The 25,577-nt window shown below is 45.7% G+C and overlaps 1 protein-coding gene across 1 annotated transcript in view; it reads right to left on the reverse strand.

Moving 5' to 3' along the window:
• The window catches only part of EDEM3 (ER degradation enhancing alpha-mannosidase like protein 3), a 570,354-nt gene that overhangs the window by 88,930 nt on the left and 455,847 nt on the right, over positions 1–25,577 (reverse strand). The window contains exon 17 of the mRNA XM_086957104.1: positions 18,591–18,785. Within this exon, the coding sequence (XP_086813230.1) occupies positions 18,591–18,785 (195 nt within the window). The remainder of the gene's footprint in view (positions 1–18,590; positions 18,786–25,577) is intronic.

The raw sequence follows: 25,577 nt of genomic DNA on the forward strand, positions 1-25,577 counted from the left end.
CTTTTGGGTGAATGCAGACTCACTCCTAGACATAACTGATGTTTTGCATATGTGTTCCATCTTTGACCTAACCACATTCATTGAAGGTCCACCCACACTGCAGGCTATATCCTTTATCTCATAATATTCACTATTAAGAGTACGACTTAAACTGCCCAATGTCCTAATATTGACCACCTGGCTAAAACGCTTCCTGTACCACTTCCCCCCATCCAGTCAAATTGTTGAGACCCAGCGAATAAGTCAATTGTAATAGTATATCTTGAGAGAAATTCTGCCATGATTAGTTTGGGCCATGAAATTCAATACATTTAGCACTTGGATCAGCATCACCACTAAATCGGTACACCCTTCTTAAAATACAAGACAGCTGCCTGACAATACAAAATAAATAATGGTACATGCCTGCCCTTTGGGATGAGATATAAAGCTGAAGAATACAGAACATTTCCCCTCAACTCCCGCCCTCACCTGAAAACACTGGACCATCAGAAACACGCCAGCTATAAAATTAAATGACATTAAAACTATCTGTGCCACTTATTATGCACCTATTCAGCACCCAATTGAAAGGAAATTCTTACTATTATTTAGGAGTTCTCCACACTAAGTAGAATCCTCTATTCTATCATGCTCAAGATCTGTGAGTAGTGTCTTTCACTTTCAAATGAATAAAATATTTGGCTCTTGTGATCTGACCAGGTCTCCTCTTAGAGCAGTCATCATTCACACCACCACTTGCGCTGTACTTTATGCACCTCTATTTTATTGGCATTTGACCCTCTCACCCAGAGTTTCACTAATGATAAACTGAGGTCAAGTCAAATCTGGTCGCCTCTTGAGCAATTCTTCAATTAGAATCCACATACTTCCTCAACCTTAACCCAATGAACAAGTCATCAGAATGCACATGTTAAAATTACCTCATGTAAAATCTACTGATCTGGCCAACTATTGCCCCACCTCCTATAGGTGAAGGCCAAAATCATAGAAAGTGCTGCCAATTTTGAACTTTGAAACCTCTTAAGAGTCTTCCACCTGCCTAGATCCTGATGGGGCTGACAGGCTAGTGCATAGAGCAGAATCTATGTTGGTGGCTGCACTGGATAATCTGAATAGGCCTTTGGACAAAGATAACCAAGCTGCTCTCATACTTTTAGATTTCTTTTATGCCTTCAACATGGTATCGCCCAACATCTTTTTTTTATTGTGTGACTAAAGCTGTAAAGAAAGTGCCCTAAAATTGCCAAAATCTTTTCTTACAGGCCACCTCATAGAAGTTTACATGCACCAGAATAGTTTCACATTAAAGGAACTGGCATTAAAGATTCCACAGAAAGAACCCTTACTTCAGCCTAAAGCTTTCAAATTATATACATGGATCTTCTGGCATATTTCAACAGATCCTTTAGTTTCACAATGTATCCCTATAGCCATGTGTAGGAAGGTTTCCCTTTCTGGCATAGACACTCCCAATTTTTGACTGGTATTTGATGTGATTTTGACTGGGTGTGCACTGGGTTCCTGCTAACCGGTCCCCAGCGCCAGATCTCTTTCCCAGAACTGTGCAATTGTGACCCAATTGGCAATACCTTTAGCTCTCCCTGTAAGCCCTAGTAAGCCGTACCCCTGGTACCTATAGCAAGGAGACAAAAGAAGGTCCTTAAGGGCTGCATCATGTATTGTGACACCCTAAGGGGCTACTCACAAAACACATACAGACTGCCACTGCAGGCTGCATGCCTTAGCGCAGGTCAAAGTGAAAACACGACATGGCACCAAATCCCTGTGCGCCATGCCCACAGACACTGTATGCAGTATAGGTAAGTCACTCCTACAGCAGGCCTTACAGCCTTAAGGCAGGGTGCACTATACTACATGTATAGACATATCTGCATTTGTAGATATACCCCTCTGCTGGTCAGTTCTATTACTGTCAGTACAAGTGACCAGGGAAGCCATTTTAATTATGTGTGCTGGACACTAGTGAAAACGAGCTCCCCAGCTACATGATGGCTTTACTGAAAACAGATGTTTGGTATCAAACATCTGGTATTAATAAATACATACTGATTCCAGTGTTGGATCTATTAATCCATGCTCCCAGAGGGAACCAGGATGCCCTCTGAATAACTTCTTTTCAGATTCTGGTGCACTGACCATAGGCATGACCGAGCCCACTCTCATATTAATATTCTCCATTTTCACATTTCTATTGAAATGTAAGGACCCCCGAATCCTGTGGGTCCTACAAACAACATCCCTCATAAATAGCGATGTGAAGCTCTATACAAAGAGCCTCAGAATTCAGAATATATGGTTGAATATGACCCCCCCTTTCCAAGCATGCTTCATATTAAACAGAATGGTGATAAAGCAAAGTTGGCCTTCAATGTCCTACATACAACTATCTGAGACAGCACCCAACTACTTCGCTCACTTGATGTAGAAAAGGCATTTGATAGAGTCAAGTGGAAATACCTCAGGAAAACTTTAGCTAAATCTGATCTACAACCACCCACATTGATACCAACAGTTGTCAAGGAAACCACCCATGGGAGCCCCCGACACCCAACAGATATGTACTTGCGACTATTTAGCACCAGCTCTCGGATGGTCTCCTCGACCAAGGATAAACCATGATGCAAGTTGGAACAGGTACTGTGTAGAATACCTCTGCATCACCTTCTATTGATACCCCCACAAACAAATGGCATAAAAGGGTTTATCTGTCCCCCATGACCCCGGTGAAGAGGAGACCAGACAATAAGCCAAGCCTAACTGATGAGGATACTTGACCTGAGCTGGTCGTCTGTTTGTTACACTAGTCTCCCTGTTTGACAATGGCATCCTAAAAAAGCAGAGATCAATGTTCACTAGGTTTCCAGCTTGGAGCAAGAGATGTTTTCTGAATAATCTCTTACAATGGGCATGTTGGGAACTGGCAAATGAGTGAGAGAGAACAGAAATTAAGAAGGCAGAGGAAATATCTCAGAGGGGGATGTCAGGCTATATACAGTTTATACAAACCTCTTTAAGTTAGTCAACTCTCAATCTCTCCCACGGTAAGATGTTTTAGGAGTGGATACATCAGGAAGTTCATGGATGTAACTTTGGCGAAGAGCAACTAAATCATCTATTCACACTCACTGAAAAGAGGGCGTGCCTATAAAGTGATGCAGTGCTGGTAATCGACTGTAGTCCATTTGAAAGCTATGTATGGGGCTCTAATGTTTGGAGGAGATGGGGTGCAAAGAAGGGATCCCATTGTCATATGTGGTGGGACTTGTGAGTGTATCAAGATTTACTGGAGGGAGCAACTGTGTCATATCAAACTCATCAAGACATCATGGGCATACAGTTTCAGTAGAACCCATGGACTGCACAACTCTGTAATGTAGGTTAGGATGGGTTATAACTGTTGTCCTAAACCATTTAGCATATCTACCTCATTTGAAACTACCTGATCTTGAGCCAATTAAGTGAAAGAGCGCAGCTCTGATACTTCCTCTAGAGGTAATCTTAGCTCAGATGTCATAGTATAAGTGTGAAAATAGCAGTGAGACTGACTGGGGTTGAGGGTGGGATGTATGTTAATCTACGAAAGACAACAAAGCTGAAGAACTAGTGTTACAGGTAGCGACCAATTCCTTCTCCAGCATTTTGATCTTTCATATATAGTCATATGTTTGAACCATAATAGCAAGCAGTGCGTAACATTTGAAAACAGCGGGAAGCCTGCTCACTTTATTGACACAGGTTGCATTGGGTAGAACCACTTGTTCCTCTGCTGAGTTGGCAGATGCTTTCCAAGCAGCAACACCTGGTGAAGGTATGCATACTTATCAACATGGATGCATAGCAAATGCCCTTCAGAGACACTAGCATACAGTGCAGCTGTTGGTATCATGCTTCTGGTAGAGTGCAAACTTACTCTGCTCTACAGTGGACACTTTGCCTTGTTGTGACAGAAGGTAATACAGGCCAGGCAGACAGCCACCAAGCAAAGGCCTTGTTAGGACAACTTCCTGGATGGTCGAAGGAGACAAATAATTGATTTGAAGAATGGAAGTTCTTGGTTTTGTCTATAAATAACCTGATGTACATGTGGACATAGCAGGAGTCAAGGACCTCTCTGCAGAAGTGGATGGATTGAGGGAGAAAAATCGCAGGATGACAAGTTCATGCAAGTGAATGTCTCAAGGGACTTTTGGCATTTGGGTTGGTCTGTAAAATTAACTTGCTTTTGGTAAGATAATAGCTCTTTAGCAGTGAAACACTGCAATTCAATGTACTTACTAAGGTTAAAGAAAACAGAAAGAAAATATAATGTATCCTGTAAGCATCTGTTTGTGGCATGTGCTGCTGTAGATTCACATGCTGTGAAAATTCATGTCAACTAGTGTTGGGCTTTGATGTGTGCAACGTTTTGTCCACAAAGACTTTTTCAACTCACGATGTATGGTGAATCCACCCATCTAGTGCTGGTAATGCTCATGGGCAATGGATCCATTGTTGTATTGTTTTTCCTGCACAGCGGATGAGGATGGAAATGGAACGTAGAGATACAGAAGAAGATGGCCCTGGGAAGAGAGAATCCAAAGGTTTCCAGGGAGGGGCTGTGAGCATGTGAATCTACAGGAATACATGCCACAAACAGATGCTTACAGGGTAAGTAACATTTTCAGTTTCTGGCATATGCAGCTGTAGATACACATGTTGTGCAAAGACTGTAGAGCAGCCATCACTTAAGCAGTGGCTAGCAAGAGGATGCAGTAGAAGATTAAAATACTGTATATAGGACAGCTTGGCAAATGATAGTTTGTTGGCAAGCTAAGACATTCACACAGAAATGCTTGGTGAAAATGCGAGGAGTAGACCACGTAGCTGCTTTGCAGATGTCAGCCAACCAGAAAAGGTACAATTCGGATCACTCAACATTTAGAAGACGAGCTCACTTTGCTCTTAACGTGTATAATTGAAGTTAAAGTGATGTTCTAAACTGTGCTATGGCGCGATAAAAGTGAGGTAAGTGAGTAAGAAGTGCACAAGTGCTAATCAATATATACATAAATAGTGAATGTGGAGGATGCACTGTTGATTGTTTTCAGCTCTAAGTTGCAGGCTCCTGAATTACTTAAACACAGTACACTATTTTTGTGTCTACGTTTCAAACCTCTATGGAAATTTTACATTTTTACATGGTCATCATCAGGATGAAGAATAGGAAAGTAAGTTGTATATTTTCTAGTAAAACCATTCTGCTGATGAAGTTGTTGTCATACTTTATCTTTCAGGGACCATTGTATCCTTTATTTCTGTACTACCCAGGCCCAAGGGTTACTCCTTGTTTTACGAGTGTGTTGAGATGCCAGGCAGGGGCAGAAGGCACCCAGGGTGGAATAACGCTTAAATCCTTCTATAAAAGCTATAATCACTGGAAGACTGAAGAATGATATGTGTTCCCTGTTCTGAACGTATGCAGCAACAACAGCTAAATGTAGTCTAATGGAGGTGCACGTGAGGCCAGATTGATGCAAGTGAAGCAGTTAACAGACAATATTTTTGACTGCTGTGAGGGAAGGGATGATGTGCCTAGCAATATAGTAGTGCCCAAATATTTCCCATTTGGCTAAATAGCAGGCTCATGAAGGCCTGCAGGCATCACTCAGGACAATCATATTGTCTGGGGGTAGGTTGAGGTTGCCAAATTGTAAGACCTAAAGAGCCAAATTGTAAGATCTAGGGAGCTAAATCGTAAAACTTAGCTGCTTGTGGCCAGGGTGTCTTAGTGTACTGTTGCTCTGCATGAGAAGGTCTGACTTGCTGGGCAACTTTTCGTGAGGCACCACTGAGAGAGGTCGAGGAGGGTGGTGAGCCAGGGCTGTCTGGCCCAGATAGGGACCACAAGGATGAGAGTGAGGAAGTTTGTTAAAGCTTCTGAACCACAAACGGAAGTAGTGGGAGAATAAGCAAAGAGTAGGCAAATATCCCTGACCAGTTAATTCAAAGCATGTCCAAGGACCATGGGTGTGGCACCTGGAGTCGAAGTTTGGGCATTTTGTGTTTTTGATGGTGGCAATCGGGACTCCTGTGAGTTCGTGCAGCCCCTCTGAGATCCCATGCAACCTCAGTGCTCCTCTGAAATCGCATGCAGCCTTGGTGCTCCTCTGAGCTCCTTGCTTACTCAGTGGTACCCTAAACCCCTGTAACTTTATTGGTCCTGTGAGCCCCCTACAACCTCTGTGCCCCTCTGATCCTCTGAGCTCCCTGCAGCCTCAGTGCTCCTCTGAACTCTTTGCAGCCTCAGTGCTTCTCGGATCTCCCTGCAGCCTCACTGCTCCTCTGGTTCCCCTGCAGCCCCTGCGTCAAGCGAGGGATGTTTAAAAAGAGAGATGACTTTGGTGTGTTTCCATGGGTCATAAGAGAGTTGAGACATAATTGATCGATGGGGCACTGATCCGATGTGGGATTGTGGCTGGATATTACTTAGGAGAAAGATGAAGTATCACTGAGCATGAGCATACGACCCCGATCGGGAATGCGGTTAGTCATTGCTGAACGTCCTACTTATACGAAAATGTTAATTTGTCACAGACTAGTGCCTACACTATACTAATCCTGTATTGTACCTTTGTAATCACTCTATAAACCTTTTTTCCTTTTCTACCCCTCCCCAACCCTTCTCAATCCAAATAACTGACTAACATATACACCACTCAAATTACTTTCATGTTTCACCATACTAATTGAACACTAATCCTTATGGGTTCCAGAGTAGAGTGCTACTCGCCAAAAAAGTGCTTCAAAACCCCATCAGGGTTAGCAAGCGCTAGATAAATACAAATCTCTTTCCCTCTTCTATCCCGCCAACTACCCTTCTATATCAAAATAACTGAATAACATATCCATCACTTAAATTACTTCATATATCACTATACTAATACTAATTTTCAACCCTTTCAACTTCATATATCACTATACTAATTTTCAACCCTAATCCTTTATGGGTTCTGGAGTAGCATGCTACTCGCCAGAAAAGCGCTTCAACACCCATCAGGGGTAACAGGTGCTACATGAATGCAAACCTTTTTTCCCCTTCTAGCCCTCCGCTAACGGTTTCACTCCAGATAACCGACTAATATCCACCACTCAAATTACTTTCATATTTCACCATACTAATTCACCACTAATCCTTTACGGGTTTCCGGAGTAACGGACTACTCTCCCAAAAAAAAAAGCACTTCAACACCCCATCAGGGGTATATAAATACCAACCTTTTTAGGTCTCGCCTGTCGATGCGCATGCGCATCGAGCAAGCGAGACTATGGGGGCTTATCCACTCTTTATCCAACTTGCAAGGAATCGTGGCGATTCCTTGCAGTGCCCGTGACTTTTAAGCTCAATGCGCATGCGCATTGAGCTTAAAAGCGCGTGCACATCAGTTCCCTCAGCCGCACTAGGCTCCCGCTCCGCCCCCTCCCCTGCCCGCCGTGTCGCATTTCTCCTCCCCCTCCCCTTATCTGCCTTCCCTCCGTCTGTTCCCTCTCCCCGCTCCGCCCCCTCCCCTGCCCGCCGTGTCGCATTTCTCCTCCCCCCTCCCTTTATCAGCCTTCGCTCCATCTGTTCCCTCTCCCCGCTCCGCCCCCTCCCCTGCCCTAAGCTACCATGTTTGCCACCTGCCTAACATCAACATTTACGATCTTGTTGCAGTCAGTCACTCTTTCCGAATCACAGACCTGAATCAGTGCCTCTTTCCTCCCTGCCACATTAAGTATGCATGTGCCCTGTATTGCTCTCTCTGCCGTGACTTCTCTACAACGCCTCCCCAACCTCTGCTGCAACTCTGCCTCCTGTTCCAAATTGGCACACTTTTCTATCCGACGTATGTCTTCGGTATTTCTAAATCCCTAGCTCTCCTGTACCTCACTTACCCTCCGTTTACTCAATCGGTTAGCGATAACATCCTACGCATTAACTTTCCGGATCCAGGCGGAATGTTCCTGCATGTAAGCCTTACCTGAAAACTTCAAAATGAAGATCACAAACATCCGGGCGTCTCTACTTTAAGTCCATTTCTATTAAACTTCAATTTCCAAAACAAGAGAAGATTATCGGAAAACTGGTGTTAAACAGATTGACAGGATGATAGGCGGAGCTTGGAGAGTCTTTGTGGCTGTATTTTCCAGTTTACCCTGCCATTGGTTAGAAAACACATAACCCGCCCCAAAAAAGGTGGGCCAGCCAACCTTTCTGCAGCGGAAGAGGTCTCTCTCTAGCTGCCCCGGAACTGACCCTTGATTATCAGGAAAGAACGACCCAGCCGCACAGGGCCGGCGCACGCTGAGGTCTGCGCTGCCACGCACCACTTCCTGACGAATGGCCCTGTGGACTCTGGCATGCGGGAGGGCATTGGGCGTTCTTGTATAGAGGTCGATTAACTCACCGCAGCGAGGCCTCCTGTAGTGCACTGGGAGCTGCTGGCTTCCCGGTGCTTCTCTCGTTCCCTCGCTGACATGGTAGCTGGGGCAATAATCCTGTAAGCTCCCAAAGCGTCAGTGATAGAGTGTCTGACTTGGGACTAAGAGCAGTGTTTAATTTATTTTAAAAACAAAGTGTCTATGCCCGAAGCTCTGCTCAGAAGCCCACGGTTGTACGAGTAAATCTCGTCTCGCCGGATATCGAGGCGGATGGTCTTAAATACAGGTCATGACTCATTAATCCACTGCCAGACACCTTACATTCCAACCCTCCCGGTTCAGATCGAAGACTACTGATTTCAAAGCTACCCCCCAAAAACCGATTTGAACCCTCACTCACCCTCAACCCCTCACCCTCACTCACCCTCAACCCCTCACTCACCCTCAACCCCTCACCCTCACTCACCCTCAACCCCTCACTCACCCTCACTCTCACTCCTCACTCACCCTCACCCCCTCACCCTCAACCCCTCAACCTCACTCACCCTCAACCCCTCACCCTCACTCACCCTCTCACCCTCACTCACCCTAAACCCCTCACCCTCAACCCCTCACCCTCAACCCCTCACCCTCACTCACCCTCAACCCCTCACTCACCCTCACTCACTCACCCTCAACCCCTCACCATCACTCACCCTCACTCACCCTCAACCCCTCACCCTCAACCCCTCACTCACCCTCACTCTCACTCATCCTCACTCACCCTCAACCCCTCACCCTCACCCTCACTCACCCTCAACCCCTCACCCTAACTCACCCTCAACCCCTCACCCTAACTCACCCTCAACCCCTCACTCACCCTCAACCCCTCACTCACCCTCAACATCAACCCCTCACCCTCACTCACCCTCACCCTCACTCACCCTCACTCACCCTCACTCTCACTCACCCTCAACCCCTCACCCTCAACCCCTCACTCACTCTCACTCACCCTCACTCACCCTCAACCCCTCACCCTCACACAGTGCAATAGGTCTCGGAGCATTTGAGTTAGAGCTTTTAGAAATGTTTATGGCTTTTTTTATTTGTAATTCTTTAGCATTGGCTACAGGAAACAAAAATGCTAAAGATTTACAAAAAAAACCCATAAACAATTCTAAAAGCACTAACTCTAATGCTGCGAGACCTATTGCATTTCCAATGCTTGTTTCCCCCTGCTATCCTTCTGCTATCCTTCCGAATTCAAATAACTGAGTAACCTATCCAACACTTATGTTTCACTATACTAATTCAACACTAATCCTCTATGGGTCCCAGAGTAGTGTGTACCCGCCGAAAAAACAATTCGATGCCTCATCAGAGGTAGTAAGCGTTATATAAATGCAATTACAATACAATGAGGTCTACCTGAGGAAATCCCCAATGATGTAAGTACAGGATTAGGATTTGTGTGTAGTTCCTACTTGTGGACTTGTTGCTGCATTGTGCTGAGCAGGTCTCCAAAATCATTGTCAGCTCCTGGCAGTACAGAGAGATTGTGATGGAATGCGCACCATCAAATGTTCTGAGCTAACCCAGACAACTGTGCTGCCCTGCTTCAGCAGGTGGAGCATGTTGGTCATCTTATCTATGCGAATGAGGACTATCTCATGCTCGATGTGACAAGGGAACACCTTGAGGGCTAGCTGGATGGCCATCAGCTCCAGGTAGTTCATGTGGAGATCGTGTTGTTGGGGTGTCCACATTCCTTGAATGGTCATCCTGTAAGTGAGCCTCACCCCACCCTGTGAGGGAAGCATCAGATGTGATGGTTACCAGGGGTACTTGGTCACGAAAGGGCTGGACCTTGCAACAGGTTGTTGCTGTTCCAACACTGCAGAGAGTGATGTGTGGCCCCATAACACTAGACCCTGTAATTGTGACCACTGTGCAGCTAGGCACTCCTGCTATGGGGACATTAGTAACCTGGCATGGTGAACTATGTCAAGACAAGAGGACATCGTGCCGAGGTGGTGTATGACTAGCCTCACTGTTACTGGAACGCCTGGCTGAAAAAGGGGGAGCGGTAACTGGAAAGCTTGCACCCTTGCAGTACTAGAGTTGGCTTTCTCAGCGACAGAGTTGAGTACCACCCCTAAGAAGGGTTGGGTTTGAAGGCACTGGAGACAGGATTTAGTAATATTGATAGTGAACCCTAGACAATACAGAAGCTCTATGGTGGTCTAGGTGTGAACCATGCACTGCTTTTCTGTTGCACTCTTGATCAGCCAGTCATCTATGTAAGGGAAGACATGGATGCCATTGCTCCCAAGATGAGCGGCTAGCACGGCAAGACACTTTGTGAACACCCTGGGGGCTGTCGTGACCCCAAAGGGCAGCACTTTGAATTTGATAATGCTGGACATTTACCATGAAGCAGAGGAACAGGCGATGTGCAGGGTAGATCGGGATGTGGAAGAAGGCATGCTCTAGGTCGAGGGTGGTCAAGAAGTCGCCGTGCTGTAGTAGAGGAATGACATGCTGGAGTTAACATGTGGAAGTGCTCTGACAGGATGTATTTGTTGAGCACCTGAGGTAGATTTCGGGTCTGATGCTCACATCCTTCTTGGGAATGAAAAATTGAGCTCTATGGCCCCTTTGCAAATAAGTGTCTCTACTTCCTTTTTGAGGAGTGTGTGTGATTGTGGAAAGGGATGATTGGTGGAGTGTTTGTGAGCTCTAAACAGCAACCCTTGAATATTATGTATAGGACCCTTGATCTGAGGTGATTGAATCCCAACAGGACAGAAACCACTGTAGTCTTCCACAGACCAGTGTTGTTTTTTAGGGGGATATGGGGGGGTTTGAGGATTTAGAGATCACAACTAGGTCACTGCTGTGTCAAGGCAGAACCTCTCAGCAGCTCCAGTGCTGGCTCTGCCCATAGAGTTATAGCCTTGTAACCCCCTCTGCAGTAGCACCGGGGAGGAGTCGAATGTGTTTTCTTTCCTTGAAAAGAGGTGACTGACTCAGGTGAGACAGTCTTGGAACCTCTGTGGTGCTAAGACTGACGAAAGGAAACACAGGTAGAAGTGTTTGTAGCTCTTCCACATCCTTTGCCGTATCATTGTCCTCCTTTATCTTTTCAAGCATCTGGTCAACCTGCAGGATCCCAACAGGCCCAGCGTCTACACTGCGAGGCTTCGACCCGGAGCTGTGTGAGAACATGTCTGAACCAGGAGGTGGGGAAAAAAACAAAGGCAATCTAACAATTCAGCCGATGCCCAAGTGCATTACCAGCAATAGGTGGAGTAACTATGACCATGACTCGAAGACTTCATTGATGAAAAACAATTTGCACAATTCCAGACCCAACACTAGATGCCAGGAGTATGTACAGCATGTGCATCTACAGCTATACACGCCACAAATATGTGGGCGTCCACAAAAGTGATTTCAGGTATGCTTTATGGATGGATTCGAAGTAAAGAAAAAATTAATGTAAATGTCCAGTATTTGTAAACGCAAACAATTACCCGAAGGTGTCAAGGCGCTGGGGGCCGTCAGGAAGATTAAGCGAGCTATTGCCCAGTCACATGGTGCTGGGCTATGCTGATCTGCCACTGGCAATCGAACCGTGAGCCCCAGGGTTCCAGAGTCAGTCACCCTGGCTGCTGCGCCTAACCTCATCCACGGTACCATGATCAGGCACTCAGAATTTTGGTACAGTGATCTACTGTCAACTTCCTCAGTACTCTGGGAATGAGGGTAAAGGAGGGAAAAAGTATGCAAAGATATTCTTTTATGTCATTGAAAGAACATTGCTTGGACTCAAGTTGATGAATCCTGCTGGTATAATGCTTATATTTCTTATTTCCCAGGGTGGTGAACAGATCTATAATTTGACTGATTCCACTGTTAAAACATGGCTGTGGTAGAGTTCCCACTTGAGGAAACCTGATAATGCTTGACAGATTACATCTGCCTCAAACTTGGCATCCTGGAAGATATTAGACTGCAATGTTCACCTTACTGATGTCGTCTCAGTCCTACAGCATCTGTGCGTCTTCTGACAGAGAAAAGGACCTCGCTCTTCCCTACTCTGGGATGTAGTATATCGAAATCCATCTGGATCAAGACAGCTTGATTTGCTTATCTCGGAAAGAACAACTGGTGACTTAGTCTGATGGCATGTATCCAGAATGTTTGTGGAGTTCTATCTCTTCCCTCGGAAATGCGGCCTCTTGTGAACAGCTCTTGCATGTGTGCATCGTATCCTTCCAGTAACACATCTGTTGTCTCGATTATCCTGTTTGTTGAAGACTGGAACAGAATACCTCCTCTCAGGTTTGAAGGAACTTTCCTGACAGCAAGCTTGTTCGAGCTGTCTGGTTAATTTCACTGTGTTGTTCTGTGAACTAGTCACCCGTTTCAACTGAAGATCCAGCTTCTACCAAATAAGTCACATCCGAAGCCTGCAGCATGGAATCAGTCTGATCTAAGATGACATGACACATAAGCGGGATCTGCATATCCTGATAGCCACTGACTGTTTTGAGCAAAATGCCTTTGCCATGGCTAGGCATCTTGGGCCCGATGTAGGTCACCAAATACCGGTCGGTAACGGCCGAATTCGGCCCTTACCGACCGGTATTTGGTGATTGAGATGTAGGGGCCATTATTTTACAGAATCTGTAAATTTACCGATTCTGTAAAATACCGAATCGGTAATTTTACCGATTCGGTAAATCCCAGATGTAGGTAGCACTGTTTACTGGGAAGCTTGTTTCCTTCCCAGTATAAGAATTGGCTTGGTAGTCTGGTCTGCCCTGTTCCCATGATGCACTGGGCCAGGGACAGACTAATTTGCATGTAGCCAGGTTCTGAGCTGCAATGGTGCAGTGAGCTAAAAAACGGTGTTGGATCAAGCCCTGATCTTTGGACTGGGTAAGAGTGGTCTGCTTAATTCAGACACTCTGTTCATCACCACCCCCTTTTCTGAATCATTTTGTCCACCATAAGCGTGGAAGGGTATACTCAGATGGGAGTCCCTTGCTCATTGCACCATCAGGATTAAAGCAAGCCGGGCCGAAGACGGCTGAAATGCCAGAAACAGGTCCCCGGAAGCTTGTTTCCTTCCCAGTATAAGAATTGGCTTGGTAGTCTGGTCTGCCCTGTTCCCATGATGCACTGGGCCAGGGACAAACTAATTTGCATGTAGCCAGGTTCTGAGCTGGGATGGTGCAGTGAGCTAAAAAACGGTGTTGGATCAAGCTCTGATCTTTGGACTGGGTAGGAGTGGTCTGCTTAATTCAGACACTCTGTTCATCACCACCCCCTTTTCTGAATCATTTTGTCCACCATAAGCGTGGAAGGGTATACTCAGATGGGAGTCCCTTGCTCATTGCACCATCAGGATTAAAGCAAGCCGGGCCGAAGACGGCTGAAATGCCAGAAACCGGTCCCCGGAAGCTTGTTTCCTTCCCAGTATAAGAATTGGCTTGGTAGTCTGGTCTGCCCTGTTCCCATGATGCACTGGGCCAGGGACAAACTAATTTGCATGTAGCCAAGTTCTGAGCTGGGATGGTGCAGTGAGCTAAAAAACGGTGTTGGATCAAGCCCTGATCTTTGGACTGGGTAAGAGTGGTCTGCTTAATTCAGACACTCTGTTCATCACCACCCCCTTTTCTGAATCATTTTGTCCACCATAAGCGTGGAAGGGTATACTCAGATGGGAGTCCCTTGCTCATTGCACCATCAGGATTCAAGCAAGCCGGGCCGAAGAAGGCTGAAATGCCAGAAACCGGTCCCCGGAAGCTTGTTTCCTTCCCAGTATAAGAATTGGCTTGGTAGTCTGGTCTGCCCTGTTCCCATGATGCACTGGGCCAGGGACAGACTAATTTGCATGTAGCCAGGTTCTGAGCTGGGATGGTGCAGTGAGCTAAAAAACGGTGTTGGATCAAGCCCTGATCTTTGGACTGGGTAAGAGTGGTCTTCTTAATTCAGACACTCCGTTCATCACCACCCCCTTTTCTGATAATTTTGTCCACCATAAGCGTGGAAGGGTATACTCAGATGTGAGTCCCTTGCTCATTGCACCATCAGGATTCAAGCAAGCCGGGCCGACGACGGCTGAAATGCCAGAAACCGGTCCCCGGAAGCTTGTTTCCTTCCCAGTATAAGAATTGGCTTGGTAGTTTGGTTTGCCCTGTTCCCATCATGCACTGGAACAGGAACAGACTAATTTGCATGTAGCCAGGTTCTGAGCTGGGATGGTGCAGTGAGCTAAAAAAACAGTGATGGATCAATCCCTGATCTTTGGACTGGGTAAGAGTGGTCTGCTTAATTCAGACACTCTGTTCATCACCACCCCCTTTTCTGAATCGTTCTGTGAACTAGTCACCCGTTTCAACTGAAGATCCAGCTTCTACCAAATAAGTCACATCCGAAGCCTGCAGCATGGAAACAGTCTGATCTAAGATGACATGACACATAAGCGGGATCTGCATATCCTGATAGCCACTGACTGCTTTGAGCAAAACGCCTTTGCCATGGCTAGGCATCTTGGGCCCGATGTAGGTCACCCAATACCGGTCGGTAACGGCCAAATTCGGCCCTTACCGACCGGTATTTGGTGATTGAGATGTAGGGGCCATTATTTTACAGAATCTGTAAATTTACAGAATCGGTAAATTTACCGATTCTGTAAAATACCGAATCGGTAATTTTACCGATTCGGTAAATCCCAGATGTAGGTAGCACTGTTTACAGTGCTACAGGCCTTCAGAATTCGGTATTTTATCACCCAATACAATTGGGTGGTAAAATACCGAATTCAGGTGTACATGCACATCTGTGCATGTACACCTGTGCCATGTGACACACAGACATGCCCTTAGGGCATGTATGTGTGCCACATGGCACACAAGCCTGAAATTGGGGTGCTACAGGGTGTCAAAGTGACACCCCGTTCACCCTTGCAGGATTCGGTATTTACCGATTCGGTAAATACCGAATCGGTGTTTCCCATTGATTCCTATGGGCTTCAAGGCCCATAGGAATCAATAGGAAATACCGATTCGGTAATTATAAAATAATTATAAAATAAGAATTACCTACATCTGCCCCCTTCCTATTTACCTACTCTTAAATACCGAATCGGTATTTAAGAGTAGGTAAATAGGAATTACCTACATCGGGCCCCTTGTTACTCTTTTGCTCAAGAGGGCAGCCTTCCCAATTGATTATGCAGAATAGCCCCTAGGAATCGCAAACTTTTCACAGGATTAATGGAAGACTTCAGTGTTCAAGGTCAGTCTTAATGCCTACAGCAGGCTGATGCGGGCTGCTGTGGAAGCACAGTCCTCTTTCTTTGATAGTGCCTTTACAAGACAGTCATCCAAGTATGGATATAATAGGTTACCTTGTCTTCAAAGGAAAGCAGCAAATGTTGCCATGCTCTTAGTAAAGGTCCTGGGTACAGACTTCAGTCCAAATGAAGGCACTAGGACTTAATAATGCAGCCTTGCCACTGAAAATCTTAGGTTTTGCCTGTGATCTGAATGTATCTGGGTATGAGAATAGGCATTATGGAAGACCACAGAATTATTATTTTTCAGGAATTTGTTCAATTTTCTCAGATACACATGACCACCACTGCCCTCATTTTTTCCTTGAACAGAAAGAACCTGAAGCAGCTTTCTTAAGCGAAGCTCTCGCCTGGTTGTTCAGGCATCATGGATGTGTGTTTTGGGGGGGGGGGGGTCCTCTCCTTGCCAATTTTCTGCCATAACCTTGGAGCAGATCTCTTCATCAGGAGTACCTTTGGCCGTAGCCCGCATGTCTTGGACAAAAGTAAGGTTTTCTTAGCCTCCTTATTGAGAGAAGCTTCCCAGCAAGGCTGAGGTCTCTGAGCCACGGAAATGAGTGAAAAGGGGTGGGGGGGGGCAAATGAACTGTAAAGTCCTTGGGGAGCATTCCTTTCTTTCCATCTTGATGCTCTGCAGTGTCTAAAGTTTTTGTTTTGATTTCCTTCATGTAACAAAGTTGACTGAAGTCCTCCATGCCTATGCAAACTGCTGCCCCAACTAGTTGAAGGAAACTTGCATTGCAAACACACTGCAACGTCTAAGATGGCAGATAAAGCATCTGTACACTCCGTTATAATGGGTACTAAACTCTTCCCTTCTGTCCTCTCGTACAAGGTTGATAAGAGGTGAAATGTCATGCCACATCTTGCATTCATATCCTTCCATGAAGACCTAGGAATTCGCAGCTTTCAATGGATATTGCAGCTACAAAACAGATTTGGGCCTACATAGCCTGTGCATCTACATTCCATCCGTCTGGAGCAGCAGAAACTGGAGTGACGGAGCTTTCTGATCTGTGCTGGGTTGCTGCTACACTGATGGCGTCATGCTTTGGGTGACCAGTCAAGCAAGATTGCACAGATTCTGGTGGCCTGTCCTTTTCCAGGTGATGTACTAGAGCCTGGAATGTGTATGCATTAATCTCAGACCATCCGACCGGGTGAAACCAAGGATTGGAATAGATATTGTGTTTTTCTGAGGCTTTCCCTTGAAGTCACGTAATATTGTTGCTATAAAGGAAGCAGTTGGAAGGTCATTTTTTTTACTGCGGTTTCTATCAGGGTGCGAAAGTGGCATTTGTCATACGGATACAAGTCAGGTTTTAAAGGCAATTTGCTGCAATCATTATTAGGAATGAAGCCCTCCACTCATGTCCATCATCACCATCATCATCATGCACTTCCCCAAAATGTCTGCCTTCGTCCTTATCAAACGTATAGTCAGATGTGCTAAATTGCACCATGTGCATAGGTATCAATGGGCCAGGGCACAAAACTTTATCTGGCATACTGGGCGCACGCAGAGGTCTCTTGTTTTGCAGAGGTCGTGGCAGAAGAGGTGGTAGCATCCAGGGAGGAGGAGGTAGCATTGGTGTAGATGGTGGCAGAGGCTGCTGCGAATGCAACCTCTGGAATGTGTCCTTCATGTGCTGCAACAGTCATTAATGCAACAGGGACCTGCATCATAGCTGGAACCCTGTATGGACACCATGGGTAAGACGATCATAATCGGGCAGCCTGTGAAGTTGTGAGACTGATAGTCATACTCCTTATGACATTCTACCTGTGAATAAATTCAGCAATATAGCACATGTCCAAATGCGTAGACTAGAAGCTGTGTACAACATCTGTTACCAGTTGTTATCAAGGTAGTTATAGTGAGATGGACTTTGCATTCGGTGACAGGGCACTACCAATAGAGTTCATGGAGGAGGTGCAAGTTGACGACAGGGCCTTTCTGGTCAACAGTAATTATTTGGTTTTCAAGAATTTCGGTGCCAAGTCTGACTGGATGTCAGAAGTGCTGGATATTTAATTCAGTTTTCTGCACAGTTTGTTCTTCGCCCTTTTCTAGTGTGCTTTTGGAAGAAGGGTTTTTCAGATTATTTGGAAGAGCTAGATGCAGGTATAATATTCCAGAGAGAAGTGATCATACTCCCTGGAAAGGAGAATTTGGTTTCTTTTCAGCAAACAAAGAGCCAGTTTCCTTTCTTGGTCCTTAAGTCTATTTGAAGAGAAGGCCTTACAGATATCGCAGTGAGAGGAGTCCTGATTGGGATAAGACAATACATGGTCTTACTAGGAGGATCATCACTGCCAGTAGTCCACCCAAGACCTGAACAGAGAGCTCTTACCCCGTTGTCAGCCAGTGTCAATTGGTGACATTTGCCAGTTTTAGGATGAAAATCCCAGTAATCTGCTAAACACAACTCACACACTTAATGAGACCAGAAGATGGGGCTTGCTGAAGTCCAGGGAGGAAAACGTTGGATCAAAGGGTGATTAATATAAAGCTAAACAGATTTTAGGTCTGTACTCAGCAACATATAAAACATTCATCAATTTACAGTAAAATCAATTATACTGCCATTTCTCATTTTAACACTGCCAACTAGCTTGTGCTTAGTAGTTCAGAAAGTGTCTGTATTTGCGTTGATCTGTACTGGGAAGTGAACCTGTACAATGCATTGGAAAATATTAACATTCACATTACATCTCATAAATAAAGGCTCTTTCTTACAAGGTTTAGGAGTGCTCCTAACGCAGAATTGCGTTTTCTCAGCAACAGAACTTTATAAACATTACACATACTTCTACATACCCCCATTAAATATTTGGACAGGTCCATTCCAAACTGTGCTGGTCCCGCAGACAATACTACTCTCCCAAAAAAAGGGTGAGAGACAATTTGAACTGCACGAGGAGGCAGCTGTTGCTCCTTTTGTTGCTGGCTGGACAGTTCAATCATTTCTTGCATGAATCGTAAGCCATCTTCAGCATCCACAGAGCTTGCAGCCTAAAAGATATTTAATTTGTCTCAATGTGCTGTATATGTTAAAACCATCAGGCCGCATGCTACGCCTGATAGATAAGAAAATCACGCTAATACAATAGAGTACGGAGTTTGAAAAGCTAAACAAAATCAGTATAGAAAAGCAGGCCGCACTGGAATACACATGTTTCTGGAGGTCAAGCAAACCCATTCAATGTTACAAACAAAATGTATGCTTCACTAACAATAGGCATAAAGATAAGCTAAACTACCAATTAATTTATCATTATGAGTATGGAGTGTAAAATAGCAAACTAATGGCAGGAACGAAATTTTCAAGCTCTTGAAACACTACTGTTCACGACAGGGAGCCTTCAACAATGAAAGTCTTGGGTCACTATCTTGTGTTGATTCTGCCCGAGTGCTGAGGGCAATTTATTTATTTATTATGGGGCTTTTTGAACTCTGGAGTACACTTTTTGAAATTTGTATATCCTTCCAACAACCTGGTGTCGCCTAGATTATGTGAATGATATAAATAGGATTAGACTGTAGACGCTTGATTCATCAGTAATTAGAATTGTATGTCTATAAAGACACAGTACTATGAGAATTAAAAGTTGCTTGTAATCCTAATGATATCCTTGTTCTTCATCATTAACTTTCGCATCCTCTGCTCTCCAACCCCCTATTTTTAACGTTCAACAGACCGATAAATTCTATGTGACTTGTACACATATGTTCCAATAATAAGTAATTGCTGTTTCATTGGAAAGCGCCCAAACACCACCTGAAGTAGTGCTATAGAAAAAACAAAAATAAAGCACACAGTTGTCCAGCCCACATTCAGGTAACTCTACACAAACACCTGCCTACATCCTGTTACCCGGCAGAAAAAAAACTGGAGTATAAAAAAAAATAAACAGAAGCAGTCTAACTTCTCCTGTCCCTCCAGCCCCCTCACCTCCACGCCACTCTCAGACTGAGCTAATATTACCCCCGGGGTATGTGTTCATAGGATAGTTCCTTTTGTCAGCAGAGTCAGACCTCCATCCCCATTCAAATCTGATTTCTATGTCTCTACCTCCTTTGGGCTGACAGTTGCCGACTTTTAAGATACTTGAGGCAGGCAAGTTTGTTAAATTTGGTTGCTAAAAGTGCCAGGCATAGCTCCTATAGCTTTTCTAAATCTTTCCATATTTGTTTTTGTGCCTTGGAGATCTTTTTTATACCCAATATGTCCCATATCTTTGAAGCCATTGTTTGCAATTGGGTATCCCGTTTGTGTCCTGAGCTCCCAGGATTGCCTGTTTGGCTGCACAAAGGAGGATTGTTATTATCTTTTTATCCTGGTGGCATAGGTGGGTATATAAATTTGTCTAACCCGGTGGATTATATACAATATGAATCTCGAAGGTGGGTAGTCGTAGAATGCATCAATATCGTTCAGCGTTTCTTCCCAGTACATGGTTAACTTTGGACCGTGCCAGTGTTGTAAATCAACAGCGATTAGGTTAAGCATTAGCAGAAGACATGCTGTGTTTGACCATTATCGTAACAAATGTACCGACTCCATTTTGTATTTGCAAACAGCCATTTTGTATGCCACACATCGCCATGTGCTTTGTCCTACCTCCTTGTTAACTGCGCCTGAAGTCTGCTCAGCAACAGGCTATATTTATCATTCCCCGCTTCCAGCAGGTCCAGACATGCGCATTAGGGTCTATGTCTTTTGAGCCCCCTCATTGTGTATAAAAGGGGCCATGTGCTTTAGTTCGGTGTGCTACTTGATACAATACTGAAGGGTGTTGTGTGGACTGTAGTACCACCATTAAAGGTTTAATAAATTTAGCTTTTGTATTTTCCAGTTTAATTGCCAACTTCTTCCTATAGTCTGAGGACTCCGTGCTGAGAAGGGCAAACCCCTTGCACTAAGTAGGCCTAGCTGAGGTTTGCTTACAACACCAGAGCAAGTGCAAAAGTGAGCACAGAGCTCACTTTTAAACATAAATATATACACATTTATATTAAATCTTTTTTAAATGCCTCATTTAAAAATTAAACTAAACAATTTGCTGTCAAAGAAGAAATCAAATGTGTTTTTAAAATAATTACTGAAATGAAGCTAGCGACCAGGAAAATATTTCGCATTTTTGTTAAACACATTGTTTTTATTTAAGATTACTGAAGAATGTCCTTATTTTTACCTTCTCTCCTCTCCCCCTGGTGGTCACAAATTAAAAAGGTAGACAGTGTGAATGTGCATCACAATTTTGAAAGAACAGGTCTCCAATTTATGGAGAGTTTAGGTAGGAGTATCAGTTACTCAGAGTATTCTCCACACTACTAAAGCCTCTACTATGTGTGTACATAGTAGAGGCTAGTAGCATACATATAAATGAAGTTATGGATTTTCAAAGCAATATAAAACCAAGCATTAAAATACAGGTGAGATTTCATCATTGCGATTAATGGCAAAAACTACTAGTGACAATCCGTCACTTAGGGGTCAGGTTGCCGTGTATCCTTGAAAAGTAAACATGGTGCGGGTCCCATGACTAGGTCTTAACAGTCAGTTCAATTTTACCTAGCCTGTGGAGTCGGATGGCAGAGTTGTCCTGACTGTCTGTGGTGCTGAATGGGACCCAAAGTAAAGCTGCTTTTTACCACTGCCACAGTGCTGCTGAAAAGAAAATGCAAAAACACCTGATTGAGGTCATTGCTGATGTCGCAAGTGCTGTGGAATGACCACTTAATGCAGCGTCGAGTTAAGGGGTCGGTTACCGGACTGGCGACCAACACACAACTTGGTAGCAGTAAAAGTAAAAAAAAGTAACTTAAATGTCTGGAGGTCCAGGGGAGAGCAGTAGCAGCTTGAAACTTCAGGGAAGGCTGGACTACAACTCTGACAATGCACTACACCATCTGTGCTTGGACGATCCCTCGGAGGGCCCAATGGCCAGCAATTCTTTGGTTCCTAAGTGTTGTTTTACCTGCAGCTTGCAGGGGACTTGTCCCACTAGTCTAAGGGAGTCTGAGGGTGCTTCTGGCTTCTACAGGGATCCCTCTGCCAGGGATGTAGAGTTTTGGACGAGGGTAGTTTACTCATTTCCAGTTCAGTTGCCTAGAGCACTGTATCCGTCTTTTGCTTTGGTGAAGTGGGTGACACAGGTCTCCTCTTGGTCCTTTCTCGAAGTAAGTTGTTCAGATCTGAGGTTCAGTCATGGGGGGGGGGGGGCCTTAAATCCTATATTTAGGAGTGTGGAAGCTAGTAGGCAATGGGCCGCTAGTCCCTGCAGATAATTCGCCCCTGAGGAGATCACAACATATATCTGCCCACCTAAAGATGGTAGAGTTCTATTTTATGTGTACAGATCAGGCTGCTCAACCTGGAGATGTAGTCAGCCTTCCTGGCGGTGTACATCTTCTGCATACCTAATTTCCCCCTGGCCCGTGTGCAAGCGAGCCTGGGACAAGGGGAGTGCTGTGTCCACTTCAGAGGGACAGCCCAGGTGCATATTAGAGGCTGTTCAGCCTTTGAAGCTCACAGCTCTGATGTGTCACTTCACTAGCCTGCTGGTGAGGAGGTGTTGGGGCAGGGGTGACCTCACTTCCTGCCAAGACTTTGTTCCAGACTCCTGGGAGTGAGCACACTGCCTGGCAGTTCATCGGAATCCTCTCTTGCAGGTGTTGGAAAGTGTGGGCTGGTCAGCCAAAGCAGAGTGAACCTGGGGCAGTCGGTAGGCAACATCTAAGGTGCCACCTGTGTGCATGCCAGTCTACCCATGACACCGGATGCATGTTAGGGGAGAAACGCCATGTTGTTCGCCACCAAACTTGAAATATTTAGGTGTTACCTTAAGGGAGCTAGCAACCCGGGTCTGCCAGGGGGCAAGTTCCATGTTATCCTATGGACTGCACATCACTTATAGTGTGCTTTAATGGTAAAGACACAATAGAGATATATAAGTGTGCACTTACATATCTACACTCTTAATATACTGCACCCTGCCTCATGGGCACAGGAGGCCATCTCTAGGTGTAACTGACATACCAAAAGCAGTGCATTTGACTGAACCACACATGGTGAGGGCACAGTTGAGTTCAAACAGCTTGCACTGCTCCTGCAGTCTGCAAAGGCAAGCCTGTCAGTAGTTTACCTGGGTCTTCCAGGGTGGCACAAAACCGTGCTGCAGCCCTGGGGACCCCTGTGCCTCCTAGGCCCTGGGTACCCCTGGTACCATATACTAACTAGGGAATAATAAGGGCGGTAAAGTATCTGTGAATTGGGAATGCCAATTCACACAACAGTTTTAGGGAAAGAGCGCTGGCACTGGAGCCTGGTTAGTAGGCTTCAGAGCACTGTCGGAGTCAAAAACCAGCATTCAGTAGTCCAAAAGGGAACAAAAAGTGGGGGGACATCTGCAAAAAGCCCTGTTTTCTTACAGTGTACAAGGGACATGAGGGTGTTGCTGATCAGCAGATACTAGAGGTTTGAAATATCCTGTGGTACTTTTCTTTCTAGGGGTTTTTCAAACCCAGTGTCCATAGAGTACATTTATTTTTTCCAAAAGGTTCCCGTGTAAAACCTACCTACACCTCCCCTGTCTTTCGTTGGCTCCCAAGCTGGATTCGGATCATCAGTTATAATAAGGTCTCTCTCGAACAAACTCTGCTAGGACACTCAAAACTGATAAATACGACCCTTTTCTACTCTGAATTGCTGCTGCTGGTCCGTTTTACCTGCCTCACTAACCTGATCCAGTCTGAGGGGACTGCAACGCTGCCTCTGCTCCAACGCTGCTGCCGCAAACAACCTAGGGGAGACGTGGCCACTGGAGGCTTCAAGTCCCAGCCCCCCCCCCCCTCTGCAGCGCACGCTATTGTCGTCACGGAGAAGCGCCAGGAGGAGCTTTAAAGCCGCTTGAGGGCTCCCGCAGCACGGGACGCGCGCTGGCATGCCCGGGCCAAGGGCGGGCCCGTCCGCAACCGTCAGGAGCCGGAGGAGGCTGGGCTGGGCCACCCCTCCAGCATTGTCATCGGAACCCCAAGTAAGCCTGTGTAAATGGACTTGGAAATAAGGGGGGCCTTCCACCTATGCTATAGGGATTGACTGGTTGAGGGACTGTGCTGATATTAAAGCTAATAATTTACATTGTAAACTGCTCAGATCATTATTTCGTGGATATAAGTAAAGCTACTCGCAAAGGGGGGGGCAGGGCCAGGAGTGGTGGGGACCCTAGACGCCTTCCTCTCACTGGCTGAATCAGTGTTAATACATGAAATTGAGTTAACAGAATGGAGGCTTTCATTGGATCCATTACGTCCCTCCATAGCGCATGTCCCAGTTCCAGCGTCACCAGCTACCTCAGCCATGAGCCCCCAAACTTCTCCTGGGATTGTAGGTAGCTCACAGCTGGGTACCCCTAATTTTTGCCCGGTGGTCAACACGTCCTGTTCATCCCCATCCTCCCCCTTGAACATGCGTACTCAGCAGCAAAAGTTATCACAAGCCTCTGAAGGAGATGACCAAACCAAGAAAAGGAAAGTACGGAGCGCCCCTAAAGCTAGTCATCAGGTATCAAAGCAGGGTAAGAATAAGAGTGTAGTATCTGGGATGGGAGGGTCTAAAGCTCTACCCACCGAGATTGATAACACCAAGGTAGGTGCTGCTAGTCTTGATGTCCAAGTTACTTACCTTCGGCGACGATATATCTGTAAGAATCAGTAGTTAGTGTTAGATTCCTTACCTTAGAATATCCCCAGGCGTCAGACTGGATCTGGAAAGTTTTGCGTAGCAGAACCACTGCGCGTCGGTAGGTGTCGTCTGCGGCTCCGCGTCAGGCGTCGTTGGCACCGGGATGACGTCGGAGTACTTAGACGCCGCCCATGCACACTGACATCAGTTCTTATACACAGCTTTTCCGCGCCAGAAACGCAGAGCCATGATAAAAACCGAAACTGGTGCCATGAAACTAGGGCCCTCAAAGGGAAGAACCTTAACCCTAGATATCGGTTCGCAGAACGGGGAGGATGGGTGGGGCGGTAAGGAATCGACACTAACTACTGTTTCTTACAGATATATCCTTACCGAAGGTAAGTAACTTGTGCATCTGAAAGAAACAGGTTGGTGTTAGATTCCTTACCTTAGAATAGATACCCCAGCAATATCAACCGTGGTGGTGGGTCTGCGAACCAATGTTCACACCAGAAAGTCCTTGGGAACAGAACTGTCGAAAAAGCCATCTCTCCGGACTTGGCTGTCCAGGCAGTAGTGTCTAGCGAACGTGTGCAGTGAGGCCCACGTAGCCGCCTGACAGATGTCCTGCAAGGGGACTCCCCGACCCAGGGCAGTAGTAGCAGCCGTGGCCCGAGTGGAATGGGCACGCAGCCCCACAGGAGGCTCCTTTTTAGCCAGTGAATAACAAGCCTTTATGCACAAAACAATCCACTGAGAAATGGTTTGTTTGTGCATCGCCCGTCCCTTCTTAGTGCCCACGTAACCAACAAAGTGCTGGTCGTCCACCCGGAACTGGCGTGTGCTGTCCAGATAGAATGAGAGTGCACGTTTTGGGTCTAGACGATGGAGCCTCTCTTCCTCTTTTGAGGGATGTGGCGGCGGAAAAAGGTGGGCAAGGTGATGGACTGCCAGATGTGGAAGGCTGTGACTACTTTGGGGAGGAAAGAGGGACGCGTTCTCAAGACAACTTTGTCCGGATAGACAAAGAGGAAAGGAGGTTGAGAAGAAAGAGCCTGGAGCTCACTCACTCTCCTGGCAGAGGTGATGGCAACAAGGAATGCAGTCTTAAGAGTTAG

The sequence above is a fragment of the Lissotriton vulgaris genome, chromosome 1_1 (assembly GCF_964263255.1).
Source record: "Lissotriton vulgaris chromosome 1_1, aLisVul1.2, whole genome shotgun sequence".
In the NCBI taxonomy this organism is placed as follows: domain Eukaryota; kingdom Metazoa; phylum Chordata; class Amphibia; order Caudata; family Salamandridae; genus Lissotriton; species Lissotriton vulgaris.